At 36.7% G+C, this 12,442-nt stretch overlaps 2 protein-coding genes across 19 annotated transcripts in view; both read left to right on the top strand.

Annotated features, from left to right (window-relative positions):
* The first annotated feature begins 1,103 nt into the window (after window positions 1-1,103).
* LOC117338351 lies at window positions 1,104-4,810 on the top strand. The gene is made up of 4 exons (XM_033899675.1): window positions 1,104-1,551; window positions 1,794-2,927; window positions 3,966-4,025; window positions 4,163-4,810. The coding sequence occupies exons 1-4, from the start codon at window positions 1,272-1,274 to the stop codon at window positions 4,714-4,716; spliced, it is 2,028 nt and encodes a 675-aa protein (XP_033755566.1). The 5' UTR covers window positions 1,104-1,271; the 3' UTR covers window positions 4,717-4,810.
* Window positions 4,811-7,441: 2,631 nt separating this feature from the next.
* LOC117338177 (early endosome antigen 1-like) overlaps window positions 7,442-12,442 on the top strand; it is a 103,236-nt gene continuing 98,235 nt past the window's right edge. For 12 of the 18 annotated variants that reach the window (XM_033899420.1, XM_033899425.1, XM_033899422.1 and 9 more), the window contains exons 1-2: window positions 7,445-7,748; window positions 11,119-11,268. In XM_033899420.1, coding sequence (XP_033755311.1) covers window positions 7,602-7,748; window positions 11,119-11,268 — 297 coding nt within the window. In that variant the 5' untranslated portion in view covers window positions 7,445-7,601. Of the gene's footprint in view, window positions 7,749-11,118; window positions 11,269-12,442 lie in introns of all 18 variants that reach the window. The other 6 variants (XM_033899410.1, XM_033899419.1, XM_033899414.1 and 3 more) reach the window with 2 other exon arrangements.

Raw genomic sequence — 12,442 nt, 5'->3', positions numbered from 1 at the left:
GACGCTGCGGAAAGAATGTGTCAAACGGGCGAAAAACGATAATTGTCGTTATCTTTGCGGCGAAATATCGAAATTTCAGCCACCAAAAATCATTACTAAATACTGTTCACTACATCAGATAATGTTTACTGCACAGTTAATGTGTCGAAAATTAGCTAAAGCAAACATTTCCCCTACTAGCCCCGTTGTAGCCGACATTGATTTTCTCAAAATGGTAATCGTGACAAAGACGTTGAACAACCCTGAATCTTGTTATTGTCCAAGATTTATTATGGTTCTTTGATATTGTATGAAGTTTGACCAAAATCCCTTAAGAAATGAAGCCCCCGGAGCACTGACAAGGGATTTCTAAAAAAAAAAAAAAAAAAAAAAGCAACGTTGGTCATGACTTTGATACAAGGACCCTGAAAGTCGAACTTCTTGGAGATGAGACCTGCGCCTAACCACAGATTCACAGTTATTGACAAAACATCATCCATTATGGTGTGCTGTTGATACTTGTTGAATCTCTAGTATTATTATCAGTGTTGTACAAATTATTTGAATACGGTGTCCACCAGTGACATGTCACTCAATGGTGATTTAGATGTCAGTCTACTGAAACACCATAACCTGGATAGCGTGACATCCTATTATACTGTCGTAACAATTGGCAAAATGACCACAAAGTGACCATAGGCTAACGGTTTGTACACTGACCACAACCCTGTAGAAAACGTCTGTTTCTCTAGAAAACCTGTATCAATTAGGGTTGTCCTGTTTTCATCGACGTTCCTAACATAAAAAAAATCCATAGGAAAGAATCATTGGATCTAAGGGAAAATCTTAATGGAGGAAATTTTCTCAAATTCTGGAATTATTTCATATGGATATTTTCTTCTTATTATTATTTTTGAGTAAGGGGTTTCCTGATGTTAAGGAACGCGTACGGTGCTGAAGCCGGATCCTGGCCGTTAGTAGCATGCCCTAGTCGGAAATGTGACTAGCAAATTATTGAATGTTGTGTTATATAAATATATGTCATTGGTAAGCTGTGTACACTACTTCTTGTGTATAAAAAAAACCTAAAATATACTTCCAATCCTATGTTTATATACAGGTATAGAGTAACACACGTAGAAAATGTGGTATTTTAGTCCAGATAGAATTATGACGTCACATTTAGGCACAATTCTTATTGTCATCATTATGACGTCATCACTGTTCCATGGATACGTTTTGTTGGGGTTTGGAGTTGAGTCGAGTGAAACCAGTCATGTCAACAGAAGAGAATGTCGGTGTGGAATGAAAGGTTCCAAACGCTCGCCTCTAACGATCTGGCCAGTCAGACGTTACCGAGCGATGGTCACGTTTTCCGACCGGAGAACGTTCGTCTGGTCAAGGAACCGGGCGACGAGGTGATCCGAGCAGAGAACGCCCGGCTGAAGGAGGAAAACCGACAACTACGGCAATGTTTGGTGTCCATGAGTGAGAACGCCTCCCTGAGGACTGCCCAAGTATTGGCCAGTTTACTGGTCTGGAGTGATGAAAAGCTGGCTGGTCAGACCAAAAGTATGTATAATCTCTCATAACAGGGAAGGATGGATATCAATACATTTTTTTAATTAGCGTCCGAAGATTTCATTAATCGTGATTTTACACTGTTTAATTTCCTTTTGAAAGGGGAGACAAAAATCTGTGTTATAAATAACATTGGCCTCGGATGATTCAGGGTTCAAGGTCAGGGTTCACGGTCGGGGTTCGAATCCAGACTCGTTTCCGCTGTATTTTCACTTTCTTGTTTATTCTTTTAGAGTTTCTCTCAAAAGACACATTAAATAACAACGATACTAAGTTGAGATCATCGCCGACTGTCAGTCCATTCAGACCAATATCACCGGGCCAAACCCTGTCGCACAGCCATGGCCCTCCAAAACAGCAAGTATCAGCAACGTCGCAAGGAAGAAAGCAGTACCCATCAGTGTCGACTCCACAACACGACCAATATAACCCTGGTCAATATCAGCTGTCGGGTCCAAACCAACCGAGTAAACATCCCTCGGACTTGTTTCAGCATGGTAGCCAATTAACACCCACAAGGCCTCCAGAGACTATCTTGTCTTTATCAGGACAACCCCAAAACAGTGGTCAGCGGAATGAACAGAATTTGAACATCCCTGGATCTTCACAAAAGCAACCACCTCGACACTACTCCCCCAGAAATTACATTAGCGATGATCCTGCTGTAGTTATTGCGCCGAGTTCTCCGTCAGTCTCCGGTAGACAAAATAGTTCCCGAAGTCCCCTTCCGCCTAACAGGTCTCCCGTATCAAGAAGCAAGTCTCCTGTATCACGAAACAAATCTCCCGTACCACGAGACAGGTCCCCGTCTCAGCCTTCTATACCAACAGGGCAGTCAAGGAGTAATGTGCTGACTCCAACAGTGAACGGCGGAAGTGCACAGTTATTTACAGACACGGCCAGTCCTAGTTTCCGAAATACGGCTGAGAATAAAACAATGATGACATCAAATCAAAAGTATCCGGGTTCAGCATCGAGCATTGACGACCGGCTGGAAAAATTGTTATCGAGACAAATCGTCCCCGGAGAGTATGCTACGACGAACGCAGCAGATCCGGGCCAGATGCCTGGATCTCCCTTCAGCGTAAGCGTCGGAGACAGACGTGTGGCGGTCAGCGGCATCCTTGACCAAACCGGAAGTGAGGGATACGGGAGTGTTCCATCAAGTCTTGGTCAGTTTGGTGGTGATCAGTCTGGACGTGGTGTCCATCCTGGTCAAGGCATGGATCAATATAGTGACCGTTCAGTCAGAACAACAAACAGTCCGGCCAGTGTTGCTCGTAAAGCTGTAGGCGACCCTATAGCTACGTCCACACCAGCCAGACCAAGACAACAGGGTGGAGCTGCAGACACTTTGCCCTATACAGGTAGATCATATTTTCTGTTGTGAGTCCTGTCTTCATAGACATAGTAAAACCTAATCCAATGGAATCGACTTTGGTCACAAACATTCTGTATTTTGTCTTGAACAAGATCACTCGGTGGTCCTCTAAGAAACTTTATTGGCGAGCAGTAAATTTAATTCAATTTCTTTATTGACTGTAGGCCATACGGCCCATAAGTACATGTTATAAGCAAAACAATACATGATAATGGCATAGAACAGCAATGCTACAGTACAAATACAAAGTGGAGTACGGATTAAAGATAAAAAGATCGGATTTTGTTTGCTTCAAATATAAATTTGCCTAAGCGACTTAATTCTTTGATATTTTGTACACTTAATAACTGTATTAATTTGAACATTGAAGGCTTTTGCCAATAGTATTTCTTAATGAGGCGTCTTCATAAATTGGTATACTTATTACATATTAATACAAAATGGTATTCATCTTCTATCTCAGTCGTTGATTTACAAATTAAACAGTGTCTCAAATTTCGATCAATATTGTTAAAGCGGCCAGTTTCGATTGCTAAGGAATGCGCAGACATGCGAAGTTTTGATAAAAATATTCTGAATTTCATAGGTATATACTTAGTTAAATAAAACTGAATAGAACAATTATCCACAATACGTTTATATAAAACACATTTCGAGGACTTTTGGACTAATGCATCTTTCAAATACTGTTGGGCTTGGTCAAAAATTCTTTGTCGTATACAAGGTAAAATAGTTTCAGAGTTATTTGGTGATTGACAGAACCATATTTCGCCGAAACCTAAAGAGCATAATAACTCCTTTACATCGTGTAAATTTAATTCGGGAATCTAACCCCTGTCGTCTAAGTGAAAGGAAGTTTATCACTAAATAATTGCGTCACCTAACTACCAATCTTCATTAATAGCTAGCATGATCAGTGTGTAGACCTGACCAAGTTCCGTGGTGTTAAAGTTAGTCTTGTCCCTGCAATTTTCTTCCACCTAGGCCGCTTTGGTTAAAATTAAATGCTTCTGTTATTTTACAGATAGTTTGGAACAGAGTGGCAGTTCACTACAGCGGCCAGGTACAAATTCACTGATCGCAGGTAAGCTACCGAAATCACAAAGTTGAGCAATTTAAAACGATTCACACCAGTTCGTCAAGGATTGATACTTATATTCAGTTGATGGTTGGGAGAGAGAGGTAAACGTGTACAAAAATATGTTATTGTTTCTCTTACAGCTGGCAGCAACGTGCTTCACCGTCCAATCGACAGCGTGATCGGGTTTAAGCCTACACTGACGGAGTCCCACTGTCAGAAGCTGGCGAAAATTGAAGACAATACAAGACTTGTAGGTGAGATTGCCTTCCAGTTGGACAGGCGAATCCTGCAGTATGTGTTCTCTAAGAAATTCGATTCCCAAAAGTATATGCGTAAGCGATATTACGGATACAGCACAGCCAATATAGAGGTGATGATAGGGAAGGAGGCGATGGATGAACAGGTTAAGATGCGATCTCGTTTTAATGAAATACTGAAAAAACTTTCGTCTTTTGGGTACATCCCCGAAAGACATGGAAACTTTGCACAGGACATGGTCAACAAGTATGGTCTGCTGACCGTTCCGCCGGACAAGCAGATGGTGAAAATCTGCAGCTCAGAAGATCCGGTGATAATCCGTGTCCTGCTTAGCAAATTGTTACGGAGTGATGCGGAACTACAAGACGAACTGGTATTATGGGACTGTCTGTACTATCTTGCGTATAAAGACCGGAAGGCAATATTTCGGTGGTGATGAAAACTTCGTGAGCCTGTATTTTCTGTTTTGTCTCATGGTAAAGAAAATTTTAAAACGGATTTTCGCAATTGCTGGAATTAAAAATGTTTTGTCTAAACGACCATTGTTAACTGACTTTCTCTCGTATTACTAGTACCTCACAATTGACAATAACTGTTCATTGTTAACCGACTTTCTCTCGTATTACTAGTACCTCAACTATGGTTGGTCTAATCCCAATGATAAAAGGAGACTAGCTCACTCAGATCAAAGCCCCGTTTACGACAATGTTCCTTAATCATGGAAATAATGGTGGTTTTTTTTCAAATGAAGACACTTGGATTTAATAGCAAATCTTACTTAAGGAACCTTCCCTAAATTCTGTAACGTGAAAGTCCCATGGAAACGTGTGTTTTAAGGCAAATCCTGTCAAAACTGTGATATTTTTCAAGCCTGTAAATTCCTACTATGGTGCATTTTAACAGAAGTAACATGTTGAAATTTTCAAATCCGGTCAAACAAATGCTCCAATCCTGTTTGGCTATTTTTAGGTTTGGTTATTTGTGTGATCTAGAATTATTCCATTCTTCATCTTATCACAAAGTAACTATAGAAAAACTAACAGATTGACATTTCCAAACATTATTCTTCTATATAGATGACACACAGGGGCATGTCTAGTCTTATACTAAAAAATAGCCAGAAATACATATATATATTCCTGCTGTTTTTTTAATATAAGACTAGCCATGCCCCTGTTGTTTGTCCGTATGATCAGAGATCTATATACCAATATATTTAGTATATATAAGTCTCTGGTATGACGCGATAAGAGCGAGAAATGGTACATGATGTATCTCTATACAATCAGATGCTTAAAAAGGTAGGCCTACAAAATTTTTAAAAAAATGTTTCCATCATATTGATCAATTAATTGCATTATATTCGTATCAAGTTTTAGTTGATTTTGAGAATTAACGAGATTTCATTAATCTAAATTGATCCAATTCATCGAGTAAAGGGAAACAACTCTTACAAGGATTTACCATTCAATACAAATTAAAGAGTAAGGTACGACGTCATTGGAGTCAAACAGTGAATTACACTTAATCATACAGTTATATCTCGTGCTTCTACGACTCACCAGTGACTGTAATGGTCTAAAGTGTTGATAACATGGGAAAACACGGGGAAACTTAAAATAGTACGAAAGAAATATGAAATGATTAAAACGTGACTAATTAAGCTACGTGCTTGCTACCTTTTTACAGATATAGCCTATAACAATACAGATTTAATGACCGCAATCAACCTTGCATTGTTGGACTAAAATATACATTGACCCTCAAGTTCAACAGCTCCCATGTTAACATATATCAGTGTTTATCGCATACACAAAAAACATAGTAATTTCCTCAGAATCCAGAAATTACTAAGATACATGACCTTTTGTGGAAAAAAACTAGGTAGTATGTTGAATATTGAAGTAGACATGTGAAGAGCCAAGATGCTGACTGAAAAGCCGAAAGTCTTCCTTGGCAAAAGCTATGAAGTCGAACTTTTGGAACTATAGACATTATTGTTTAATTTGTTCAAGGATGCTCAACTTCTGTTTTTTTCTCAATGGAATATGATTGCATTGGAGTCCAAAGATATAGGAGGAAGAGTTAGCTCGCTTAGATCCCATGGAGAATTTAGTATCTGTGTTGAGCTGCTGAGGCCAGCTCCAGAATTCGATATTTTTTTATGGCAATTTCAGCGTTTTGAAATACATGGGACTTTTAAACGATAAGACAAATCGGACATCATGGACTGGTATTAGAATATCTTCAGTAATGAAAACCGTCAAAGAGCAATACATAGGGCACCTAATTTATCGCGGGTTTTTTTTTTTTGTTATTTTTTTTTTTATTGGAAAATAACTAGGCCGTTTTGTCAGTGTTCTGGGAATTACCTTGATTTTAGAAAACTGTCCTATGAATATTCTAACCATTTAATCATTCATTTCTTCAGTTACACGGATCGAGTCTTAAGACTTGTTCAGAGAAATTTCTCATTTAATAAATACATTTTTTTTTTAAATTATACAGCCTCGTTATGTATATATCGGTACGGTTGTAACAAAAGTGTGTCACATATACCTATGTATCAGTATAAATACTATGACATGAAATGAGAGAATACTACAAATATTGGCTAACACGTAAGCTTAGGCCTAAGCTTACCGAATTAATTAATTACTAGACTACCACTGTAAATATTTATGTGCTTGCCCAATTGTAACAAAGGCTAATCATCTTAATCCTAAGAAAACATTTGCGTTTGTCTTGTTATTACTTTCCCCACTAACTCGGTAGTCACATTGTATTCATAATTTCCGCCTATTGACCCGGATCATCACAGCGTGAAGCTCACTCTCGACAACTCTCGACGGCAGGTCGATCGTGTCAAAACTTGCCCAAACTGTTTCCCGGCACATACGGTTCATCAATGATTATCAATGCAAATTAATCTGCTAACATCAAGAAATCACTTATAATACGTTTGTCGTTTAAAAAGACACCATGACACTGTCTGTTTCTGGAGAAACATTATGATAAAACAAGTATCAAAAATGTTATTACTCCCATGTGCAAAATCAAAACATTGAGCTAAAAGTAGAAGTGTTACTATTGGGTCACTTTTCCATGTGATTTTGAAACCATCCAATGAAATCAAAGCTTACTGTGAGCTTTTGGTGTTGGATTACTAGGGCTGTCTTCCGCTCCGATGAAGCTTGCAACAACTCATCATGAACTATTATTTAAGATGATGAATTGATGATTTACTGATGAAAGTGATGGTGTGTTAATAACGACGAGGGACATATAGATCAACTTGATATCTAAGGCGGAGTCCTCGAAATGGATGATATAGTGGGACAAGGGAGGGTGACAGGTGGAAAGACGAGTGGACAGATGCAGAACCTACTCGGGGAGTTCAAGGGAGTGTATGAAAACAGGTTGCAGCGACTTGATGATGCTGAACGTCGCGGAGAAGATACAGAGAAGGTATACTATTCATTAGAAAACGTGGACGATAACGTATATTTTACAATATTGGTGAGAATTCTTGTCTAAATGGGCCACGCGTTGTCAAAAATGCAAGATTCAGTAAATGGCTTGCAGAGCTAATAAATAGGAGAGAAACCCATGTACAGAACGGTTTAAACAAACCTGAAGTCATTTAATTTTTTATGTATGAATAGAGAATCCGATATTGATTTATTCAAAATGGTTATGAAAATAACAGGCTCATGTACGTTTAGTAACGTTCCATATTTAGGAATGCTTTAATATAATATACCTTCATGATATTTAAAACTTATAACTACACTAGGTCTGTAAATGTCCCTGCATTATGTTTCACATCAAAGCTTAAACTGATCAAAGATCCTACTCAGATTTGAGTGATTTATATAGATAACACACTGCGTATGTGTACCTTGTCACACTTTTGCATTGTGTGCGGGTCTGGATCGTTTACTGAAGTACATCTCCGTGACAATACTATTCTGTGAGGATATGTTGGGATGATTTATTGATTGTGATTTTGTGTGCAGTAGTAACAGCTTGTTGATTGTCGCGTTACCCTGCTTTACCCTTTCCAGCTGTTCTCTACTATACACTTATGGCCCAGGTGGAGGTGTGTAGATCTAGATTACAACACATATATAAGCATGGAACAACTTAAATATATGTACATCTAGTAAAGTAGATAAGTTAAGATTGGTAGTGTTGATTTTTTTTTTTTTTATTGCTTTAGATAAAAGCGATAACTGTAGAAATCACTGTTAAAAAATGCCATCATGCAGGCATATGAAAATATTTCACATATCAAGACTTTCCCTTTAAAAGGGTCTGCAACCTTGTTTTGTAAATACCTAAATCAGTGTAAAACAATAATACTACAATTATACAAGTATGCATATGTTACTGCTCGTTGATTTTAAGTTTGCAGAAAAGAAAGCAGCGCAAATCATTGTTCTTATTAGTATTTATCTATTGCACCCATGTGCATGTGACTCTATATTCATGTTTTATCTGTGTAGCATTCTTTACAAACATCAACCGAGGTAAACTTTGTTTTTGAAACTCATAAACATATCAAAGATCACTTTTAATGGGATAGACTCGGGTATCGCTATTTCTTAAAGCCATTTCATTATCTATAAGAAGAAATCATAAATGAGTTTGAAATCTACAGATATACATGTACATGTATACGTCATGTAGTCGCTTTAAAATCACAGTATATAGATCCTATCAATTACTGATGTCCAGACATATAAAAAATACCAAGTACAGTAAATTATGCTTTAGAAAATAAGTATAAGTTTGAACTGTCCGGGTCAATATCAGCGAACATCTCATCACAGAATAAATCAAGACACAACCCATCCAATGTAAATCTGATACAAAAAGGATGGCCATGACTGCTCACTCTAGGCGTAAAAATCCTTTAGCAAAAGTTGCTAAAATACCTTTTTTCTCTTTAGCAAATAAGAAATGGTTTTAGCAAGACAATGTTATTGCTTAGAATTTAATTTGTATAACTAAATATAGCACACGCATATTTGTTTGATATATACATATTAATACAATGTGTTAAACTATTTTATTAGTAAAGGCAGGCATTAAAAGTGTTCATTATTTAAGAATTTATAAATTACAAAATACTGCCAAATATGTATTACAGCATAAACAAAAAATATTCAACCAACTAAAAAGCATTGTATCATACCAAAACAGTTGTGTTTTAGCTGCTATTATTTTCATATTGAAAAAGAACACACTTGAGATTACACTGAAATAATGTTATTTTCAACTTGATTTTCAAACCACAACTTATGTTTTAATCTTATCGTTCCCGGGACTTTTTTTATTTATTTATTTTTTTTAAATTTTTTTTTGTGTTGCGAAAAATTGAATTGACTGTTCCTATTCCTTTAGATCATATTGGTGATAATTATAAGTTATTGGATTTGGAGAATATCTGCTGCATAACCTATTCACAGCATTTCCAAACAGATGCATTTCCAAATAGATGCTTCATACATAAATCACCCTGAACAAATAATTTTGCAGCCCTGTCACAACGTGGAGTTTACCGTGAATTGTACCTTATGTAATATGTTCGTGATACAAGACATTGAATGATACATACTTGTTAAATACTAAATAATATTGTACATACAATTAATGAAAGTTGAAATAACATTGAACAGACAATTGTCATTTTGTTTTTAGAGCAATGTAAGCTTGCGGCACAGGCAGAACATTTGTCTGCCATAGGGTCACAGCTGCCATGTTTTTGCCCAAGTTATCTAAACGCTTTACAAAGCATTGCCCATCAAACTAACGCTCAAATGATTCAGATTTATTTAAGTACTTCCGTTTCCGTAACATACATGACATGTGTTAATCATGTAGTTCGATCACAGGATAAGTTAGATGTAATGACATCGTAATTAGTGAAAACGTAAGTGGATGAATTAAAGATTTAAGACAGGGGGATATTTATGCAGTCTATATTATGTCTTATTTAGGTTAAAAACAGTTTCGCAAAAGTTGCGAAAATACTTAATTATATTTTCGCAATTAGTGATTACATTTCGCGAAATGCGCAAAATGCGATCGATAGCGTGAGCACAGCATGACAGCCATCTTGAAAAAACATACTTTAAACAGTTCCACTGGTGCCATTGAGCTGAAAATTGGTGAGGATGTTAAGGAATGGGAGCTAACAAAGTATTATTATTTTCCAGCTTTGTAAAAACTTTGACAAAGCAGTCATGGTAGCCATTTTGTAACATGATTGCGCAATCATGATTATCCTGAACAACACCAATTTCAAACTTCTCAAGTTCCACCTGTGGGATTTGACTCGAACTTAACTGAAATGATGGTCCTGATCAAGTGTTTTTTTGGGTCAGTCTGAAATCCAAGATGGCCATCATGGCCTACAGTGTCATTTTAAGTACCGATGTATACTACAATATATAGAGTACTAGGGTTTTTAGAGTCAGATGCGCGTTAAGGTCCATGGGCCTCTTGTCTTTGTTCATAATAGAACCTCTTGTATTTGTTCAGAAGAAAGCGTCTTGTTTTTGTTCAGAAGAGATCGAGCCTCTTGTCTTTTTTTCAGAAGAGAACCTCTTGCCTTTGTTCAGATGAGAACCTCCTGTCTTTGTTCAGAAGAGAACCTTATGTCTTTAGCTTTTTGTCAGAAGAAAACCTCTTGTCTTTGTTCAGAAGAGAATGTTTTGGTACTTGCTTGAATGTCTAGATCTGTTGTGTTTGTACTACTTTAATTTCTAGCTTTCATGCATAGTGCATTTGCCTTTTATCTTTTATGTAATATTTTTCAATGTTTTATCAGACACGAGTGCGGGTGCTACAGGCTTATGTGAATGACCTAAGTGAACAGAATGAGGTCCTGGTGTCCACAGTGGAGGAGCTGGAAAAGGAGGCTAATGAACGTGTGGGACTGCTGGAGAGTAAGCTGAAGGGCACTGCAGGATCTGTCAAGGTGAGAGAAAGGTCAAGGTTATCAAATTTGTCAAGTTGCCAGTTACCTTAAGGTCATCAACTAGTACTGCTCACCACATATAATCTCAAGGCGAAAGTAAGCTGAGTAAATGAAGGGTTACAAAGGTAATTGACAGTGATGCAACAATATCTTGCAATATGTGATATCTATCATCAGGAAAAAGTACATGTATTCATTACAGTAAAACATTAATCCACCAGTACTGTAGGATGAACTTACAGTAAGTATTACATCATAAAAATTAGTTTTACAAGAAAAAACTTAATATTGTATGACCAAAGAAGTAAGATATATATATGCTACATCTGTTGTAACCTACATGTTCTCTACATCTATAATACAGGTATTCTCTACAACTATTGTAACATAGATCTATGTTCTCTACATCTATTGTAACGTAGTTGTTCTCTACATCTATTGTAACGTAGATGTTCTCTACATCTATTGTAACGTAGATGTTCTGTATATCTATTGTAATGTAGATGTTCTGTATATCTATTGTAATGTAGATGTTCTCTACATCTATTATAACGTAGATGTTCTCTACATCTATTGTAACGTAGATGTTCTGTTTATCTATTGTAATGTAGATGTTCTCTACATCGATTGTAACGTAGATGTTCTCTACATCTATTATAACGTAGATGTTCTCTACATCTATTGTAACGTAGATGTTCTCTACATCTATTATAACGTAGATGTTCTCTACATTTATATTGTAACGTAGATGTTCTCTACATCTATTATAACATAGATGTTCTCTACATCTATTATAACGTAGATGTTCTCTACATTTATATTGTAACGTTGATGTTCTCTACATCTATTGTAACGTAGATGTTCTCTACATCTATTGTAACGTAGATGTTCTCTACATCTATTGTAACATAGATGTTCTCTATATTGTAACGTAGATGTTCTCTACATCTATTGTAAGGTAGATGTTCTCTACATCTATTATAACGTAGATGTTCACTACATCTATTGTAATGTTGATGTTCACTACATCTATTGTAATGTAGATGTTCTCTACATCTATTATAATGTAGATGTTCTCTACATCTATTGTAACATAGATGTTCTCTACATCTATTGTAACGTAGATATTCTCTACATCTATTGTAATGTAGATGTTCTCTACATCTATTGTAAT

The sequence above is a fragment of the Pecten maximus genome, chromosome 11 (assembly GCF_902652985.1).
Source record: "Pecten maximus chromosome 11, xPecMax1.1, whole genome shotgun sequence".
Taxonomy (NCBI): Eukaryota; Metazoa; Mollusca; class Bivalvia; order Pectinida; family Pectinidae; genus Pecten; species Pecten maximus.
This window is presented reverse-complemented; position numbering and strand designations above follow the sequence as displayed.